Below are 19,914 nucleotides of genomic sequence, written 5' to 3'. Positions count from 1 at the left end.
GAGAATTTTATAAAGGAAATACTTGCTTAGAATAATGTTCATTTTTAGATACAATTTGTATGATTAGGGAACAGAATCACATTTTCTCTCAACTCTTTACTGATTAAACTTGGTAAATATGCTTATAAGAATATATGTTGGTATAATAGGGTCTTAAATTTCATAATCTAATAAGCACAAATTTAAAAATATGTTTGTAATGCTAATATTTTATTACTTTGCTAAATTGTATTATATAATTTGTTAATCATCTCACATTATCTACTGCATCAAATTAATAGTGTTCCCTTATATTAAGATTTAGAAATTTAATATTTATTGCAAATGTCTTAATAGGAAAATCCAGAAGTGAATGCATATATATTCCCCAGTGTAGAATATAATGTAACCCTAGGAAAAAGAATAAATCAAGTTAACAAGATTTACCCAACTAGATTTTGGCTAATACAGATTTTAATTTAACAGCTTAATCTGGTTATATGAATTTTCTTGGACATTGGGACATAGAAATAAATACTTTCATTGGGTAATTTTGGTGAATAATTCCAGTGCATTTTTGGTGAAAACAATTCTGATTAATAAAAATTTCTAATAATTATGAAGAGTTAATTAAATCTGTTTATTTTATCTAGTGTATTTGGGGTCTTGTCTGTAGTTTTGTCAATCCTCATCCATACATATTTACATTAGTGTGTATATAAAGTTATTTTTTTCTACTTCAGAGTATCTTGGAATATGAATTGCTGGGTTTTCAGTATCTTTGTGCTGTTTTTCTTTAAGTTCTTGATTGAGGTTGCTTTTGGATTGGCTTTTTTTGGAGATATATTGCTTCTAGATTGGATTATTGCCAAACTAAGGAAAAATATATTTGGGAAGGGAGAGTTGTATATTAATATATGGGCCATTTTATCTTCAGGTTGATGTTTTCATTATTAGCCTTGGTGTTTCCCATTTAGTTATTGTCAGTACCTTTTGTCGTTCCCTTTTTAATTTTTTTCCCCACTAGTATGATTGGAGCTAGAGAGCTGCAGTAGTTTTAACAAACCTTTTTTGGTTTAGCTGTCCAGTAGCTTTATTGGTTCTCTGCCTTCATGTATACCTATGGCCACTTTTTTCCAACCTATTCCCTCAGGCTCTCCCACTCGCTGATTTTATTGTTCCAGTCTGTATATGGGGCGCACACAAAGTAACCTGGTCATCGTTGTTAAGTCAATCTTCAAACCTTATTTTACCTTATATTTTCCTTTTACAACAAAGTTTTTTACCTCAGTTCCCTGTGCCTGTAGTCCCATCCATAGTTCGGGGAATCTCCTTCTTATTCTTTGGGTCCACTAACCAAGATGTTGGCTTTATAATGAATCTTTCCCTGACCTTGGTCCTTTGGGAGTTGAGTTCCTGTTCCTTTATTGCCCCCAAATCCTTAAAAAGGATTGAAGGCACTGTATTCAATCTCTGGCTGTATTTCAGTGTTTCTGGCCCTTTAGATTCCCAATGTTTCTATCATAGTAATTATCTGTTACATATAGTATAAACCATAGAGCTTCCATTAGTAATAGATGACCTACTGTTTCATTCTGAGCTAATTTAGCTAACAAGAATTAGCTGTAGTGTTAATGTTATTGGATACTGTGACTAAAATGTCCAATGAATAAACAGTTTTATTGATAAAGTTTAGCATTTAGCAGATCAATTAAAGTTTTATTTTTTTTACCTATCCTTACTTCTCTTTGTCTTTGAAATTTTTAAGTTATTTTGATGAAGAAATGCATTTTTCCATTATTCACTTATCACAAGACTTGACATAAAATCTTTCAGCAGATTTATAGTCCTTTTAGATTTGATTAGAAAAATAATCATTTTAGATTAAACATTTTCAAAATTATCACTCTTCAGTGAAATTTTCTATAGATAAATATTAAAATAAACAGAAATTTTAAACTTAAAACATTTCTATTTTATTTTAGGCCATTAATAGAAAGTAATTTCTCATTTTAAGTGAAGATGCCTCACCCCCTGAACCACTGGCATTTATTTCTGATAATCTTATCTGCTTATGAATAGCCTAGATAAAGAAATGTGCACAGAATTCCACCTGTTTCTCACAAGTCATATTATGAAAACATTTCTCCTGTGTTCTGATCTGGTTAAAATTATATACTGAAATAAAAATGTAGTAAATTGTACAGAAAGCTGAATTGGAGGAAAGGGAGTTTGGAACTGGGTATGGAGGAAAGATGATACCAAGGGAAATAAGACTGAATTATCCTTTGTAAAAATAAGAAATGAAATACAGTGAGGCTACCAGTAATAAGCTTTTTGTGTGTCTTATCTGAGTATATTTATATTTTGGGCTGATAAGTTTCTTAAACTTTGTTATTGGAAAGATTCCCATAGATTATGCTGCATTAGATACTTGGCTTCTTTTAATGCTCACGGGAGAGTTTTATAATTATGGTTTCTAAATAAACAGTTTAAGGCTGTACCTTTAGACATCGGTAAAATTTTATTTAAGTCTAGGTAGTATAAGTGAACCACAGCCTTAAGTCATTTTCAGTTCCTGTTTCTAATAAGGTGGACCATTGAAGATAACTATTTATAACTTGGTCTGAGTTTCTTTTTTTAAGCATTCAAGTTGGTTATATAGTTGTTTGTTTTGTTTGTTTTTAAACACAGTAGTGCCAAAATATAAAGTTTTCTTAAAAAGCATAGTCTAGGTAAGGTAATCAGTCTTCCATGACTCATTTATCTTATGTTTTTTCTTCTTTGGAGCTTTTTTGGTTTATATTGTCATACTAATGTTGACCATTACTTTTTTCCTACAGCATGGATTTGTGGTATCATTTCTATCACTGTTATTAGCCTGCTTTCCTTGCTAGGAGTGATCTTGGTTCCCATCATTAACCAAGGATGCTTCAAATTTCTTCTCACATTCCTTGTTGCACTAGCTGTAGGAACAATGAGTGGAGATGCCCTTCTTCATCTACTGCCCCATGTAAGAAATCTTTTAAATCTTTTTAAGAAGTAAAAATATTTCAGCTAAAAGGATCCTTAATTTGCAAGCTGTAGCATACTACTCTAGTGTTTCTGTTGTTTTATTTGCTTATAGGATGAAGTATTTTTTTCCATTTGTACAGTTTTAAATTAGGCAATATTAAAATAAATTGAATCATTAGATTTTAAAACAGCAACAAAAAACTGGTAGTGTCAGTTTTATCTTCACCTGTCACAGTGTATACATATCAAATCACTGCAATGTACACTTTAACTCTCTTACAATTTTATGTCAGTTATACCTCAGTAAAACTGAAATTTAAAAAATGTTCTATTAGCAGTTCTGAAAGTGAATACTTGGACATCAATGAGTGTTTTATCGTTCTATCTTTATGGTATATCAAGAAAGCCATTAGAAGAAATGTATAAGGGGTTTTATAATGATTGTACGCATAGCCAGTGCTCCACAGGCATCTTTATTTGAGCAGGAATAGGCAGACATACTCAGTTAACAATTTTAGGCATTTAGCTCTTTACCCATGGGGCCATTTATCTTTTCACCTGGTGTACCACTTGTGTTCTTCCATTTGGGAACACTTCTAATGATATGATCATATGCCCACACTCCTAGTACCTTTACCTTGCTTATTAACCTTTTAAAATCTGTCACCAGTTAAAAGAGTGTTTGAACCAGTATTACTGTCTTTCCTTCAAATTACGAAAACAACAGGGCTTTTTTCTTTTCCAAATGTAAAATTATAGGTTTGAATATTTTTTTATGTTCTCATCACCTCCCTTCAGGAGTATTTGGGAGACAGAATTGTATATCTGTGTTGTGTGCACCTCTTCTCTCCTTCTGCACTCCTGGTTGAGAATTCCAGGTCTAGTGTCTAGAACAATGCATGGCATTGCCTTTAAAAAAAATTAATGTTAAGGCCGTGAATATGCATTTTTTGTTGTTGATTTATTATATATTATTTATTTATTTCTCCCTTTATTGCAACCCTTTGCCTGCCCTTTCTACCAGCCACCAGGCATAGCAACAGTCTGTTTCAGAACTGGGCCTGATAAATTAGAACAGTTGAAGTGCGAACAATGTTTAAGTGCTATTTAACTTTTTTTTTTTTCTTAAGAAGTGTTAATTAAATGAAGCTATTACCTTTTTTAATGGTCGTATCTTTTTTGAGAGGTTTAGAAACCTCTTCTGTTGACCACCAGCAAATAGGGAAGGAATACAAACAAATGTTACAAGGAGGGAAAATACTGAAGACCAGTTCTCTAACTTTTACATTCTCTTAAGATAAAGATTTAAAATGTAGAAAATTAAACACATGTTTAAGTATATTCTTTTGCTTATGTTCGGCAGTATATGCAGAGATAACATCTCATCACTTCTTTGAAATAATTTATAAAAGAAAAATATTTTAAAAATATAATCAGCTTAAGAGAAGGTTAAATTACTGAATATTAAGGCATATATCTGGGACATGTTCACTTCAGTTTACGAAGGACCCATCATTACCTCTTATCTTACTGCTGGTTTGATTCTTTCACTGTAGGATGCATCTTAAACCTGAGAGGCATTTGAGTTTTTGGTCTTTGTTTTAGAGTTACCTTGAAATGTAGTACTTTCCAGGCCACTGAGGATAGCAAAATTCAATGGAAGACTACTTATATTCAATTGAGATAATAGGGGATTTTTTTTCTGGAGATTATATTCTCAAAATAGCATTTAAATTACTTGTTTAGAAGTTTTTCTTATTCTTATTAACAGTCTCAGGGTGGACATGATCACAGTCAACATGCACATGGGCATGGACATTCTCATGGACACGAATCTAAGAAGTTTCTAGAAGAATATGATGCTGTATTGAAAGGACTTGTTGCTCTAGGAGGCATTTATGTACTATTTATCATTGAACATTGCATTAGAATGTTTAAGCACTACAAACAACAAAGGGTAAGTGTTTTTTAATTGTTTATTTTATTTTCTGAGGTAAAACTCAAAAACCATTGTTTTTGGGCCTTATGCTTTTTCTTAATCATGGTGTTGGAGTGTATTAAATATCGTTTAATAGATTATCTTCAGAGGAAAAACTGACTTTGATCTTTGCCATTTTTTTTGTCATTACGTTCGTTTGGGCATTTATAATCAAGATATAGGAGTCTCAGTTTCAGTTAATTTTGTGTTGCTTCTTATCTAATTGATTTAAATAGTCTGAAAAGAGTTATTGGCCAATTTATTCTTATTAAGAATGCAAAAATGTATAAATAGAAGCAAGTCTAATCTCATTGGTCTTCATAGATAATATTTTCAAGTATAGGGGGCTTTCATTGCCATATCTTTTAATGAAAATGTTTTCGCACATTTCTTTACCAGAAATGCCTTGCCAATGGTGTAAGTACTAGAGTTATGAAGAATTTAGATTCAGGGGGCTTTGTAGGAAGAAAATATAATGAAGTGAAGGAAATGGTGATTCATCTCAAGAGTGACAAACATTTCGGAGATGATGCTTGGACTATTGAACTGTCTTTCATGTCACATTTATTAGAATAAGATAAATACCTAAAAGAATTTTTTTGCCAAGAAAGGAAGTTCAGTATTACCATTCACTGTGATTTACACTCCTCCCTGTTCACATTGGTTCACATCTGTCTCTAAGGCTCTGTCTTGAATACATCTCTCACTTAACATGTTTGTGATATTAATGCTGATTGTCTTCAGTATATTCTGTTTAAGTAAGGAAATCCAGAGGACATTTTTAGAAAGCTTTCCACAATAACGAGTTAGGAAATTTTTATATTTTGTTAGTTAACTACAAATGTTCAAAAAAAAATTCTTCAAGAACATTGGATAGTCATTATCATAATATATACAGCCCACTCTTATGATAAAACTTTAATGCTATTTTTATGGATATATTCTTGTTTGTGTATGTATGTGTTTTGTATATATCCCCTTGGGACAAAATATAGTTTAGAACAGAGCTCTGAACTGGGATTCAGGGAGAGTGATTCTAGTTCTTGCCCAGCCACAAACTAGCTCTGAAACTATGACTCATTCATCATGATTACCAGTTGCTGTCTAAATGCGTGGGAAATAAATCCTACTTCTCATCTGTATTTTCATATCATATTCCAAGTAGTGTATTTAATTTTAATGGCCATATTTTAGTCAGGGCATCATATTTAATTGCTTCCAAAGGAGGGTTGATCAACATGGTGCGCTCAGTGAAGTTTTAATCTGAGGAATGCTCAAAGGAACTGGGAAGGATCAACTTAGAGAAATGTGAAGGAGATCTAACAGCATTTGGTTTGGGAAGGGCCATGTGGAAGGTCATGTGGATAGGTGAAGAATTGACAGTGGTGGGAGGGATGCCAAGGTGAGATTGGCTGGAGGGAAATGAGTCAGTGAAGGAGATTACTGCAGAATAATTTAGAAGAGAGGTGCAGAGGGCTTGAATCATGGCATAAGGAATTGGGAAGAGAAGATGATTAAGAGAATTATTTAAATGAGGGAATCAATAAGAAAAAGTTGATTAGATAAAGAATTTAAAGTCCATCTCCGTGAATACCAAATTTAGAACACAAATACAAATTGCAAAGTATATAAAGAAGTTTTGGAATTACTGTGAAGCCCTAATTTTCTTCAATTGTGTGTACCTACTAACACTGAAGCAGCAAATATGAAGTATTTAATGTGTACAAAATATTAGGGACTGTATAATTTACAGATAAGTATAAAATGTAGTTCTTCAAGAGATAGTCCTTCAAAATAAAGAGGTTTTATATTTTTTATAATTTAACCTTGATCTCATTTTGAACCTAGACTTACTGGCAAAATTAAACATTTATTTTTATAAAGTATAGTAATATAGGAGAATAGAGTCCCCAAAATATGGCAGGTTTTTGGAAATTTGAAATTGTGGGAAGTAAAAAACTGAAAGTAAACACCATTCGCAGAGGGGTACTGTAAATGCAATAGTGAGGAATTCATCAAGTATATCAAAGAAAGGAGTCTAGGGAGATAAATAAGTACATCTCCTTTATAATAAATAGGACGATAAGTAACTAAGATGAAAAAATATATAGCATTTTTTGAAGAAAGGGAATTAGTGATACTTGAATAGAACAGACATTTGACCGTCTGTATAGAAGAATTGGAAGGAAGCTTTCAGAATATAAGTTAAATAATACACCAGATGCTGACTAGTTCAGCAAGTTGCAGCTTTGAGGGTAATGATTTGGCACGTTTTTAGGAAAATGGACAATCAGAACCAAAGCAATTAAACAAAATCCCAGCTGATGTTTTCCTTTCTATGTCCATCTCATTGACTTTTGTACTGTTGTTTGCTCCTCCTTCCTCTTTTTTTTTTTTCTTCTTTAACTCATGTTAAAACTGCTGTTTCTTTTCTTCTCTTTAGGATATCTCCATATTATTTTCTTTTGAACATTTTCTATTCCCCCAGTTTCTGTTTTCTATTGCTATGAAGCAGAACAACCCAAAAAATAGCTTGTAACAACAACTTAGTTCTTTTAATTCTGTCAGGAATTTAGGCAGGATTCAGCTGGGCAGTTCTTTTGCTCCACTTGACATCAGCTGGAGTGATTCACTCAAACTCTGCTAATCTGGGTTGGCTAGGGCAGTGCAGAGCTGGAAAGGTCCAAGAATGCCTCACTCTGTGTCTGCATCTTGGTACTCCTCCCCATGGCCTCTCTTCAGAGTCTAGACTGAGCTTCTTTGTAGCATAGTGGCCAGACTCCCTGAGCGAAAGCAAAAGGTGCCAGTCTTCTTTCAGACTAGGCCAGAACTGGCACAGCATCACTTCTGTTGTATTCTGTTGGTCAAAGCAAGTCAAAAGGCCTGCTAAAATTTAGGGGCAAGGAATAGATTCCACCTCCTTACAGGTGGAGAAGAATGCTTACATAGGGAGGGAAGAAATTGATGATGGCCATCTTTGGAGACTCTGCTGCACATTCAACTAGCCACAAGAAGCCTACTTATGCAGCAGTTAGAAGACTTAAACATCTGAAACATAGCTCACAGCGTATAAGCAAAACCAACAAGGAAATGCTCTGCCAGTCAGTAAGGATCTTCCAGAGAACTTGATTTTTACTTTCATACTGTTCTAACATACTTGATTATTTGCTTTTTTAAATGAACATTGATTAAAAGTAGAAATTTAAGTTGGAAGAGTTGTTAGTGATAGACTGATGAGAAGAAACCAGACTATTAAGAGAGAATATAGGAAAATGCAAACTTAAACAATGAATTACAATAATTAGAATTTATTAGTAGAGGACAGATTAAATGAGAAAGAAAACTTGTCTTGATTGCAACGCTGTTAAGTCAGTTACTGATAGGTCGTTTTCATACATCACCTCATTTGATCCTTATAAGAATCTCATTTTCATATTATAGATGAGTATTCTTAGGTTTAATAAATTTAACAAACTTGTCTAAGTCTCATAGAGGTAAACTGTAAATTTAGAATTTTAAGTCAAGCTTGACTCTGTTATGTCACATATGGGGAAAAGTGAGATTGTGTTAAACACAGAATGAAATTGAAAGGATTAAGCTTTCATTTTTTGTAACTTCCCATTCCCACACACTATTAAATGAGAGCAATATTACATATATTTCACACATTTCATTCAGGTTGCATATAATAATAAGTACTATGTACCCTATTCTTAACTTGAAAGTATGTGAATTGGACCTTTTAGTTGAGTATTCGAAAAAAAATAACATACAAATTTAGTTGGATTTTTCATCTGGTAGACCCTTTGATTAACTTCTAAAAATTCTTTCTCACTCCTTTTCTAAATAATTTATAAAATTACCACCATTTATTCCCATAGATGTTAAAAAGTGAATACTGTTGCTAATTGTGGCTGTAGATTCAATGCTAATACCAGATGTTTTTTTCAGGGGAAACAGAAATGGTTTATGAAGCAAAACACAGAAGAATCAGCTATTGGAAGGAAGCTTTCAGATCATAAGTTAAATAATACACCAGATGCTGACTGGCTTCAGCTCAAGCCTCTTGCCGGTAGACAATAGTTCTGACTAAAGAGGAACCTTTAAAATATAAAAATTGAAATATTGCTTCTAAACTGTGCCTGAGTTGTTTGAAATTTCTTGTCTTTGTTGCTTCTCTAATACTAGTTTCTTTTGTTTCCTTATGTGTATCTTAACTGATTTTGTTAGTGTTTTGGTTATTTTCAGTGCTATTTATACTGGAATGTGGGACCAATTAATTATATTACAGGGCAAGGAACACGTTGCACCTTTTACTTTACAGAAGAAAAAAAATGAAATAAACAGAACAGCTTTGGATTAGTGTTTTATTTCTTGGTAATGCAAAAATCTCCGTGCCCTCCATATGTGATTGTTTTCATGTGAGAAAAGGAGAATTGGTCTTTGTACTTAAAGGAGAGTGGTCCCTGTACTTAAAATCTCTGCTCATCCATTCATCTACTGTGTTTCTGATAGATGTAATGAGGTAGCTTACAATTTTCAGGGAAATAATATTTAAACATAATTTTTCCCCTTTGTGAACTTGTGTTTCCCCTGAGTTTACTAAGGATTTTCTGCAGAAAAGGGGGAGCCTAGACGCTAACTGTAGACTCTGCCCCAAAATACAATTTGGAAAGCATTAGAATCTTTGTCACATAATAAATAGCTTTTGTAAACTAGGTGAGAGGCCAACCTTAATTTTAAAAAAAGTATCAGTGTTATCACTTGTGTGGGTTTTTGAACTTCATTCTAGTAATGATCTAGAATTGATCTTGATCAGATAGGTAGAGCACTAGAGGATGCAAGTGATTTAAATTTTGTCTTTGTTTTTTAAATGTTAAGAGAAGGTTAGAGTGGGTAAACTGTGTTCTCTGAAAAATTATGGGCATATTTTGTTACCCTGTGAATGCTACAGTAGCTTTCCACGCTTTTATTTTCATCAACTGTTGATGATGTGCGCCTTAAGTTTCACAGTATCTTCATGCATGCCAATTTATGTCCTCACTTCACCTGCTATTTCAGTTCCCTTCCATTTACTTCATCTGGTTCATCTTTTGGACTCTCAAAACCCCAGTTTGTTTTGTGTGTGTACACACGTGTATTTACTTATTTATTAGTTTGATTTGTTTTTTTATATTTATTTAGGAATTTTAAAGACATTCACTTAGGAAATGTTCATTGCACTGCTATTTTGCCTGGGTTTAAATTAAGCAAATATGCATTCATTTACTTGCTGATAAAGCATATCCTTTGCCATTATAAATATAGGAACTGATGACTCGGTTGTTTCTGAAGATCGACTTAATGAAACTGAACTGACAGATTTAGAAGGCCAACAAGAATCCCCTCCTAAAAATTATCTTTGTATAGAAGAGGAGAAAATCATGGCCCATTCTCAAAGTGATGGATTACATGCCATTCATGAGCATGATCTCCATGCTGCTGCACATAACCACCATGACGAGAGTAAAACTGTGCTGAGGAAGCATAATCATCAGTGGCACCACAAACATTCTCATCATTCACATGGTCCCTGTCATTCCGGATCAGATCTGAAAGAAACAGGAATAGCTAATATTGCTTGGATGGTGATCATGGGGGATGGCATCCACAACTTCAGTGATGGGTTAGCAATTGGTAAGTAGGCTTGAAACTTGGGTTATAATTGGTTATTCTTTAAGACCATTTTCCTTCTTCCACTGTTTTAGTACTGTCTTGGAGCTTAACAAATATATTATTATATATTATTCCATCATTTGGCTTTTCCAAAGGCTATGTTAGTGTTTTTGATAAGTTTATTTGGGGGCATAAAGGTATAATTTCAGTGGATTTTTCTTTGAACATATAAACAAATTCCACAGTGTACTTCTTAGATACCTTGATTTCTTACTGAAGGCGTAGTTACCATATTGAAAAAGCTACCTTAACATATTTTCAATACATTTATATGCCTCTGATTGAGAACAAATGAATTTCAATCTTGGGTTTAAAAATTCTTTTACATTTGAAAAAGTGAAGAAAAATTTTACAATAGTAAAAATCCATTATATCAAATTCAAACATCATATTATAAACTGATGTTACCAGTTTAGGAGAACATTAAATGTGATCAATACATAATTTTCTTTGAGATCCAGACTCTATTAAATAATCGTTCAGAAGTAGGCCTTGGTTTCTTTCAAAAGAGACCATATTTTTGAAGCCACAGTGGCTGTCAGTGTTAAAGAGTAAAGAATTTTACTAGTAGGATCCGACGCATTTGTACCTCTGATTTCAGTATTCAGGACCATCAGACAAATAATAATTTACGCCATTTATGGTCTAGACCTAGAGAAGTTTGGATAAGGATACTAGGCATTTAAATATCTATAAATATTAGTATACGAGAGCAAGTGCAATTACAGACTTAGGTGACTCAAGACTGAGGGTTTCAGGCTACCAGTCGGGGACTGAAACACGAAAAACTGTTACTACTCCAAAGCTATTAGTGAATTAGAAGGTTACACAAATAGAGAATTTAACTCAATAGGGAATGTTTCTTTCATTGAGTAGCTCTTTCTCTGGTTGTCACATACCTATTGCACTTCACTCACTGTATGTACAAAAACTATAGTGTGTGAGATTACTGAGTCACTCATACATTATGAAATTAATTTAGATAGGCAAAAGAGAATGCAGCTGTAATTATGAATGAAAATAGAAAAACAGAAGATCAGTAAATGTCACTTGAATTTTTTCCTCCCCCCCGACCCCAGGAGCAGCTTTCAGTGCTGGATTGACGGGCGGAATCAGTACTTCTATAGCTGTCTTCTGTCATGAGCTGCCACATGAATTAGGTAACACGACCTTAAAAGTTTTACCAGATTTCATGAAATGCAAGACTTAATCTAAATGCATCTAAATTTTAGAGATGTTAAAGCATAAAAAATGGCTGATGGCAGGTATACAGTATCATCATTCTCTTGTTTAATGTATAATTTTTGTTAATGTGCTTCTAAAAACTGTGTATTGTTTTATATGTATTTTTATTTTATGTAAACAATATTATGTTATAGCCCACTCTGTTTCTTATCTTATTGACTAATCATTACGTTTTTAAACTCCAAGCAGGTTACCATGAGTTAATCTAATATGTTGTTTCTGCCCAGTACTCAGAGGTGTACATTTACTACATTTTTACGTATTTAGCACCTAGTATTGGACACACCACCTGTTCTTTAATTTCCTGCCACCACAGATAATGGTGCATTGAACATTGGTAGACTTGGTGCTCTCACCCTTGTGAGAACATCTTTTGGGGTATATACCTGGGAACAGAATTGATGGGTCCTAAGATATGCATGCCTAAGAGTACCATATCACTATCCAGAGTAACTGAACTAGTGTCCTCTCTACCAGCAATAACTGAGAGTTCCTATGTTTCCACATCCCTGGTAACACTTGGCATTAACTTTCTAATTTTTGCCAATTTATAAGGTGTACAATTATATTTCTCTGTTGTTTTAGTGGGCATTTATTGATCTAGCAATGGTTTTTTAGTTTCTCTTCTTGTGTTTTGGTTTCCTTCTTCTATAAATTGAAAAATGGAAGAAAAACTGTGTACATTCACATAGAAAATATCTGAGGGATGTGAAGATGACGTTAATTTGAAAAAAAAATACATCTTTTCAGTATCCAAGGAATTTCTTCATGTGCCCTTTCTAATTTAAGATTTTTCTTGAATTTATCAGGCTGTGAGACATCTATCATATCATTTGACTGTCTTGATTGGCAGTACACTTATTTGCTCCCTTTGAATAGAATTAATTCATATAATTTTCTTAAAGTTACCAACTGCTCGCATAAAGCAAAAAAATCTCTTAGTGCTTATTTGGTGCTGATTCTTTAGGACTGGATTCCTTATAGTTTTGTTTACCTTGTCAACCTTGGACATGCAGTCATATATCTTGGCTTATGCCACATAATCCTTTACCCAGACCCTTCATTGTCTTTTGCTTGGGCAGTTTCCATAGTGAACGTTTATATCTCTGGTTTCGTTCTGTTCCAGTGTGTCTTTTATACCTATTGCCAGATATATCTTCTTGCCATGTGACTGTGTTATTATGTGACTAGATGTGACTTGCTTATTTAATCAAAATCTATCAGTCCCCTTCCCTTATATATAAAGTAAAAGCTGAGATTCATTAGTTCTACTTTCAATGACCTTCACATCTGCTTCTACCTACCTTTCCCACCTCACTCACTGTACTTGCTGTTGCTTGTTTTCCATTTCACCCAAACACAATTCACCAAACATGCACTCTGGGTGCCTGAACCTGTTTCTTTCCTTATTCCCTCCTCCTAATTGGCTTGTCCTACTAGCTCTATCTAGTATAGCATGTTAAGAGTCTTTTTTCCTGTAACTTCAGTACAGTCCTCCAGTACCCCATGCCTCGGGATTACTGTTTCCTCTAAACTTTATCACTTACTTTCTCTTGGTCCTTCTTTTGATGCTTAATATATTTCCATTTTAGATGGAAATATACTAAGCACCAAATAGATGTCCTGTTTCTTACAATGTAGGTTCTTTTGTGCAGATACTGTATCTCACACCCTTCTCTAACTACTTTCCTGTGTTAGTAAGAGAATGATATGCCAAATACTTCCTTGCATTTCCATAGCAACACAAATCAAGACTTGTCAGTTTTTATATATGAGAAACATTGCCTAATAGTTTTAACCTTTCTTTTTAGTCACACACACATCCACAGTATGCTAGGGAAACCTTCAACTTCCTTCCTACCCACCCACTACCCCCTAAAAGTAGTATGTCAGGCCACTTCATGATTAAGTGTGGTTATACTGAATTGCCCTTACCCCCCATGATCCCCTTCAGCACAGAACTGATAGCAGAGAGTTTGGAAATGAGGGATGGTTGCCCTCCTGTCGCTTACTCCTTTATTTTTCCTATTGTTTCTTATTGAGTGAGTGACACACAACAATAGCCACATGTAAAACAAATGCAATACGCATCTTATTGGCTAGGTAAGCGCTTGCTTGATACCCAGTGCAGAGCTCTGGTAAAAGCTTGAGCCAGGACACCTCAGTGAAATATTGAGACCCCAAATCTTTACTTGTTTTACCCCACAAACCAGAGATTAAGGTGTTACTGTTGCTGTGAAAGGAAATACCAATCCAAAGTATACATCTGCTTTGCCAGAAGGAGAGGAGTGAGACATTATGAGAATGTACATTTTCCCCCAATGCCTTGTGGTAAATTGACATAAACTGCCCCATATTGTAGTTGCCTGGGCTCCTAGGGAAGAAAGATCATAAAGAAATAACTCAGCTTCCTCCTCTGGAGGTGACAGAAAAGGCTTTGGCTTTTTTATCCATCAACAAGGTGGAAGTGGTCTAAAGGAAGTTTTAAAAAATGCTCGTGGAGCCTAATTTTTGCCTTTAAGGCATAGTAATGGAGTACTTTGGTAAAATAGGGCCAGATATATGCCTCTGCTCTGATTAGATTATCTACTCTTACTCACTTGGGGAGGAACAGAATGTAGAGACAGACATAGAAGCTTCTTATTCAGAATTCCCAGGCAAGGGAAAAATCAGTCCCCTGGAGGCTGAGATAGATGCATGGCAGGTAGATAGCGACAAGTCCTCTTCCCACTTACTAGGTTAAGATGTTGGCAAAGCAGCATAATATGTCACATTCCAGGATAATTTATTTAATATAAAACCTGTTTTGCCCTAGCTAAATTTTTTATTATGAATTCTTAAAACTAATCAGATTTCTATACTAAAGTCATACCCTAAGGGGGAAAACATGTGCAGTTGACCCTTGAACAACATGGGTTTGAACTGTACAGGTCAACTTATATGCAGATTTTTTCTATAGTAAATACTACAGTACTACACGATCTGCAGTTGGTTGAATCTGCACATGTGGAATTGAGGATATGGAGGGCTGACTATAAGTTATATGCAGCTTTTCGACTGAGCCCCTGCGTTGTTCAGGGGTCACTTATGTTGAAATTACATTGTAGTACCTTGGAGATCCTGATCCGCAGTCCAGTCAGTAATTCCAAGATTTGATGTTCCTCTTCTGAACAGATTGCTGTTTCCCTAATGGTGTTCCAGGTAGGGTTTTTTTGTGTGTGTTTAGGAATGTGATATGAAAAACCGTGTGTACTTTTAAACCTTAAAACAATATAGGGAGGTTCACTCTGAGAGGTGTGCAGAAATTGAAACCATCTGAAGAAATAGAAAACCCATGTCTCTCATTTCATGTTTGCTGCGGGGTGTGGTAATGGATGAAATTACCTGATTTATTACTGCTCTTTCTTGCCAAACTTGTATAGCTGAATTTAAGTAAGTTGCAATATTATTCTGTTGCATTCTCTCCACGTTTTTCCACCCTTTCAAATACAGTAAGGAGCTGTATTTGAAACATTTGAAAAATAATTTGTAAGAAAACCTGTATAAGAATGTATAAAGGGGAAGTGAGGTTGAGGATAATCCAGAAGGGCAGATGATCCAAACTCTCTTCTTGACATTGAGTAATGTTTCAACTTCAAGGAAATAACATTTTGATAAATAAATGTAGCTATGTTATTAAGACTTCGCTTAGAGAAGCTATCTGTAATGCTGTCCATTTTTTCCTTTCCTCTCATGTGTACTGAGTTAAATAGAAATTAAAAATAAGATACTCATAATGTGCTGAATTGTCCAGGGAAAATTGAACATTTACTGTTTAGATTTATACATGTGCATACATGCATTATTTAAGACAAACAGAACCTTAAAATACTTACTTAAAAAAATAATCTCAAGAATTGATATTAACAGATACTGACATAATTATAACATTGGATCACATTAACAGCTTTGGCAGACACACCTCATTCTTTGTGCTAATGATATCCTTTGTCAGCAGAAAGGAAAGAATATTGATTTATCAAAAGATGAATAGATTTGCTTATTCAGTGTAAATTCCAACTGTGGATATTCCTTTTGATTTATTTTTCAAATGTTTGTACAGATTCTTACTGAGAAGGGAATGGTAGAAAAATATGCAGATAACTTTGAGAAATTATAACCTGAGATAGGACTAGGACAAAGATAGATTTTTAAATGAAATAATTCATCTTGATACAAGAACATCATATAAAAGTCATTTATATGCTAGCAATGAACAATTAGAAATTGAAATTTTTAAAAAGTACTGTTTACAGTAACACCAAAAAACACAAACTACTTTGGTTAAATCTAACAAAATTACATAGAATCTATATGCTGAAAACTACAATTTGCCAACAAAAGAAATCAAAGGAAACCTAAATGAAGATCTATTATAGGTTTATGGACCAGAAGACTCAGTATTTTTAATATACTAATTCTCTCTATAGATTCATTACATTCCCAGTTAAAATCCCAGCAGGCTTTTTTGGAGATAAATGAGTTTTTTCCAAAAATTTTTATGGAAAGGGAAAGGAATGGCCAGAAGAATTTTGAAAAAGTACACCAAAGTTGAATTTAAGACTTATTGTAAATCCACAATAATCAAAACAATTTATATTGGTTACAGAATAGGCACATAAATCAGTGGAACAGAGTATAGAATCCAAGAAAAATGCAAAGGAAATTCCATGTAGAAAGAATAGTTTGTTCAACAAATGTTGCTGCCATAATTAGATGTCTAATTGCAAAAAAATCCTCCCACCACAGACAAAAATTAACTCAAAATGGATCATTGATCTAAATGAAAAAAATTTAAATATAAAAGACTTTTAGAAGAAAACATAGGAGAAAATCTTTGTGTTTTTTGGATTAGGCAGGTTGTTCTTAGATACAATACCAAAAGCATGCTCCACCAAGGAAAAAAGTAAGAAAGTGGACTTCATAAAAAGTAAAAACTCTACACAAAAGACACTTAAACAAATGAAGACAAGCCACAGTCTGGGAATAAGTATTTGGAGAATATTTATCTGACAAAAAACTTAGGATATTTAAAGACCTCTCAACTCAGTAATAAGAAAACCAACAATTCAACAACAACAAAAAATGGGTAAAAGACGTGAACAGGCATTTCACTAAAGAAGTTATACTGATAACAGATAAACACATGAGAATTCAAGTACTGGATTTGTCATTGTGGGCTGAAAAGGATGGGGAGCAACCAGAACTCTCATAAATTGCTGCCAGAAATCCCACTCCTAGGTATCTACATACAAGAGATGAAGAGTTTTGTTGATACAAAAATCTATTTATGAATGTATATAGTGGCTTTATTCATAATTGCCCCAAATTGGAAACAACCTAAACGTCTTTAAGCTGCTGAATGGGTAAATAAGCTATTGTTCATTTTTGGGATATTACTTAGCAGTAAAAAGCAGTGGTTTTCTGATATAAATTGTAACATGGATGAATCTTACACACATCATGCTAAGTGAAAAAAATGTAGACTCAAAGGACTACATACTGTATGATTCAATTTATATGACGTTCTGGGAAAGGCAAAACTAGGGACAGAAAGCAGATCAACGATTGCCTAGGATTGAGGGGCCTGAGGAAATTTGCAGGGGCAGGGGCAGGTCATGATGAAATAGTTCTATAGTTTGATGGCGGTTATGGTTACATGGTATGTACTTTTGTCAAACCTCATAGAACGCAAGGTCAAAAAAGGGAGGAATTGTGTATGTACGTTACACCTTAATTTTTTAAAGTATTAACTAAATAATTCATCTTGAATCTTGACTAGTTAATTCATGCTGTTTGGTTGTTATTCAGGGATGAAAGCAGTCATCTTCCTATGCAGTAATATCAGGGAAGGCATCAAAATTGATAGAGTTTTACCTATGATATTTGGTTCATTGAGTATTCAGTAATGCTCCTTTTAAAATCCTATTTTGAAATTACAAAAGAAAACACTGTATTTTATAACCTAAAAGACACTTCTGTAGTCTCATTTTGTATTACCTAACTGCCTGCTAAATGAAATTGTCCCTTTAATACAACTGATGGGTGAATTATTGAAAATATGGTGAGGAAATTTGCAGAGGAACAAGTTAGGGAACTCTTTCCTTAGAGGAGGCCGAGGAAGAAAGGCCAGAGGAACTTAAAACTCTAGCGGAGAGAAGAGGTAAAAGCTGACATTGAATCCAAGTCTCACCAGGAGAATTAAGTATTTAGGATCAGAGGGAAAAGATGTAGGAAGAATAGTATTAGATGGAAAACTGGAGAATGGCAGTTTAGAAGCCATTGGTAGATAATCTCCTTAGGTGTATTATCTTAACTTTCCCAAATAATGTTGCAGGATGTAGTTTGTAGCAATTCACTGAAACATGGAAAATAATGCCTTGCACTGACTTCTTTGTTGTTAACTTCTACTTACCTGTTGTAAATGAGAACCTTGTAATCATAACTTTAAAAAAAAACAAAAAACCCAAATCATTTACTTTTAGTCTTGTAAGATCCCTTCTTAAGGGAAAGAAACAAGCCCCTGCCCCCCACCTCAGTATTCTATATAGTACCTTGCATATACTGAATGTTCAGTAATTGATTGGACATTGGCATATTTAGTAACAAAAATTAAAACAAAAAAAATTGTTATAATTAGGAAAACTATTGCTTTTGACCCTTTAGCTTAAAGACTATTAGTTCTAGCAGCATTTTGCCCTTCTAGTAATGTCTCTCTAAACAATATTTAATCCTTTCTTTACTTAGTGTTCCAGCTTTAGACAGATGAGTAAGAAAATTCTCTTTATTCTTTTTTTACATTTTTAGGATCTTCAGAATTAAGATTTAATTTTTCTTTTGGAATAAATAAAACATAAATATAAACAGCATACAGAGTCTGTTACTCTGTTCTTTCTTAGCCCATTTCCCTTTGAAAAAAGGGCAGAGATCAGAGCAGAGAGCTCTATTTGCTGCTCACAAAAAGAGCAATGGTAAAGTTCTTTTTTTTCTTATGTTTTTCTTGTGTTTTTTAGTTTTCATTTTACATTATCCAGTAAAATTGACCTTGCTTTTTGATGTACAGTTCTTTGAATTTTAACATGTATGTAGATTTGTGTCAGCGCTGCCACCATCAAGGGTAACAGTTCCATCACCTCAACAAACCCCCTCATGCGATCCCTTTATAGTCACATCCCTTTTCTATCCTTGCCCCTTGGTGACCACTGAGTGTTCTCCATCACTATAGGTTTATCTTTTTGAGAATATCATATAAATGGAATCATGTATAACCTTTCAGACTATCTTTCAGCATCATGCCTTTGAGATTCACCCAAGTTTTTGCATGTATTAAGGTTTAAGTAAAAAGTGAAATTTCATTATAAAGGTATATCTTTTTTATGTCATTCTTAATTTTGTATTTTATTGGAGTTTTCCTGAATTTGTGTGTAAAATCCTGTGGTTTTAAAACTCACATTATGTCTTAACTGCAGGTGATTTTGCAGTTCTTCTTAAAGCAGGCATGACTGTAAAGCAAGCAATTGTATACAACCTCCTCTCTGCCATGATGGCTTACATAGGCATGCTCATAGGCACAGCTGTTGGTCAGTATGCCAATAACATCACACTTTGGATCTTTGCCATCACTGCAGGCATGTTCCTCTACGTAGCCTTGGTGGATATGGTAAGACAGCTTATTTTATATTTTTGTTGTTACACTAAATATGTAAATAGAATGCAATTTCCAAAAATGGAAGAAATCTGGATGTAGTTTGAAAGACTAATAAATATAACCCATCTTAAAGACGTGATATCTTAAATAAAGAAAAGACATTTAAGTAGGAGGATTCCTTCTTTGGAAACCAGTTATCCTGAAGGTTTTTGACCAAGTAATATTACTACTCAAAGTAATCATCAGTAGTATTTAAAGATAAAATTACAGAATTATTATACTACTTTGAAGGTTT

The 19,914-nt window shown here is 33.8% G+C and overlaps 1 protein-coding gene across 1 annotated transcript in view; it reads left to right on the top strand.

The window, feature by feature from the left end:
* The window catches only part of SLC39A10 (solute carrier family 39 member 10), a gene marked incomplete at its 3' end in the record, with an annotated part of 38,812 nt that overhangs the window by 12,731 nt on the left and 6,167 nt on the right, over positions 1 to 19,914 (top strand). The window contains exons 3-8 of the mRNA XM_079710006.1: positions 2,823 to 2,992; positions 4,766 to 4,951; positions 8,924 to 9,044; positions 10,280 to 10,648; positions 11,767 to 11,847; positions 19,441 to 19,631. Of these exons, the coding sequence (XP_079566132.1) occupies positions 2,823 to 2,992; positions 4,766 to 4,951; positions 8,924 to 9,044; positions 10,280 to 10,648; positions 11,767 to 11,847; positions 19,441 to 19,631 (1,118 nt within the window). The remainder of the gene's footprint in view (positions 1 to 2,822; positions 2,993 to 4,765; positions 4,952 to 8,923; positions 9,045 to 10,279; positions 10,649 to 11,766; positions 11,848 to 19,440; positions 19,632 to 19,914) is intronic.

Source organism: Hyperoodon ampullatus (genome assembly GCF_949752795.1).
Source record: "Hyperoodon ampullatus genome assembly, chromosome: 8".
Lineage (NCBI taxonomy): Eukaryota > Metazoa > Chordata > Mammalia > Artiodactyla > Ziphiidae > Hyperoodon > Hyperoodon ampullatus.
Note: the sequence above shows the minus strand (reverse complement) of the source record. Positions and strands in the feature narration are given on the sequence as shown.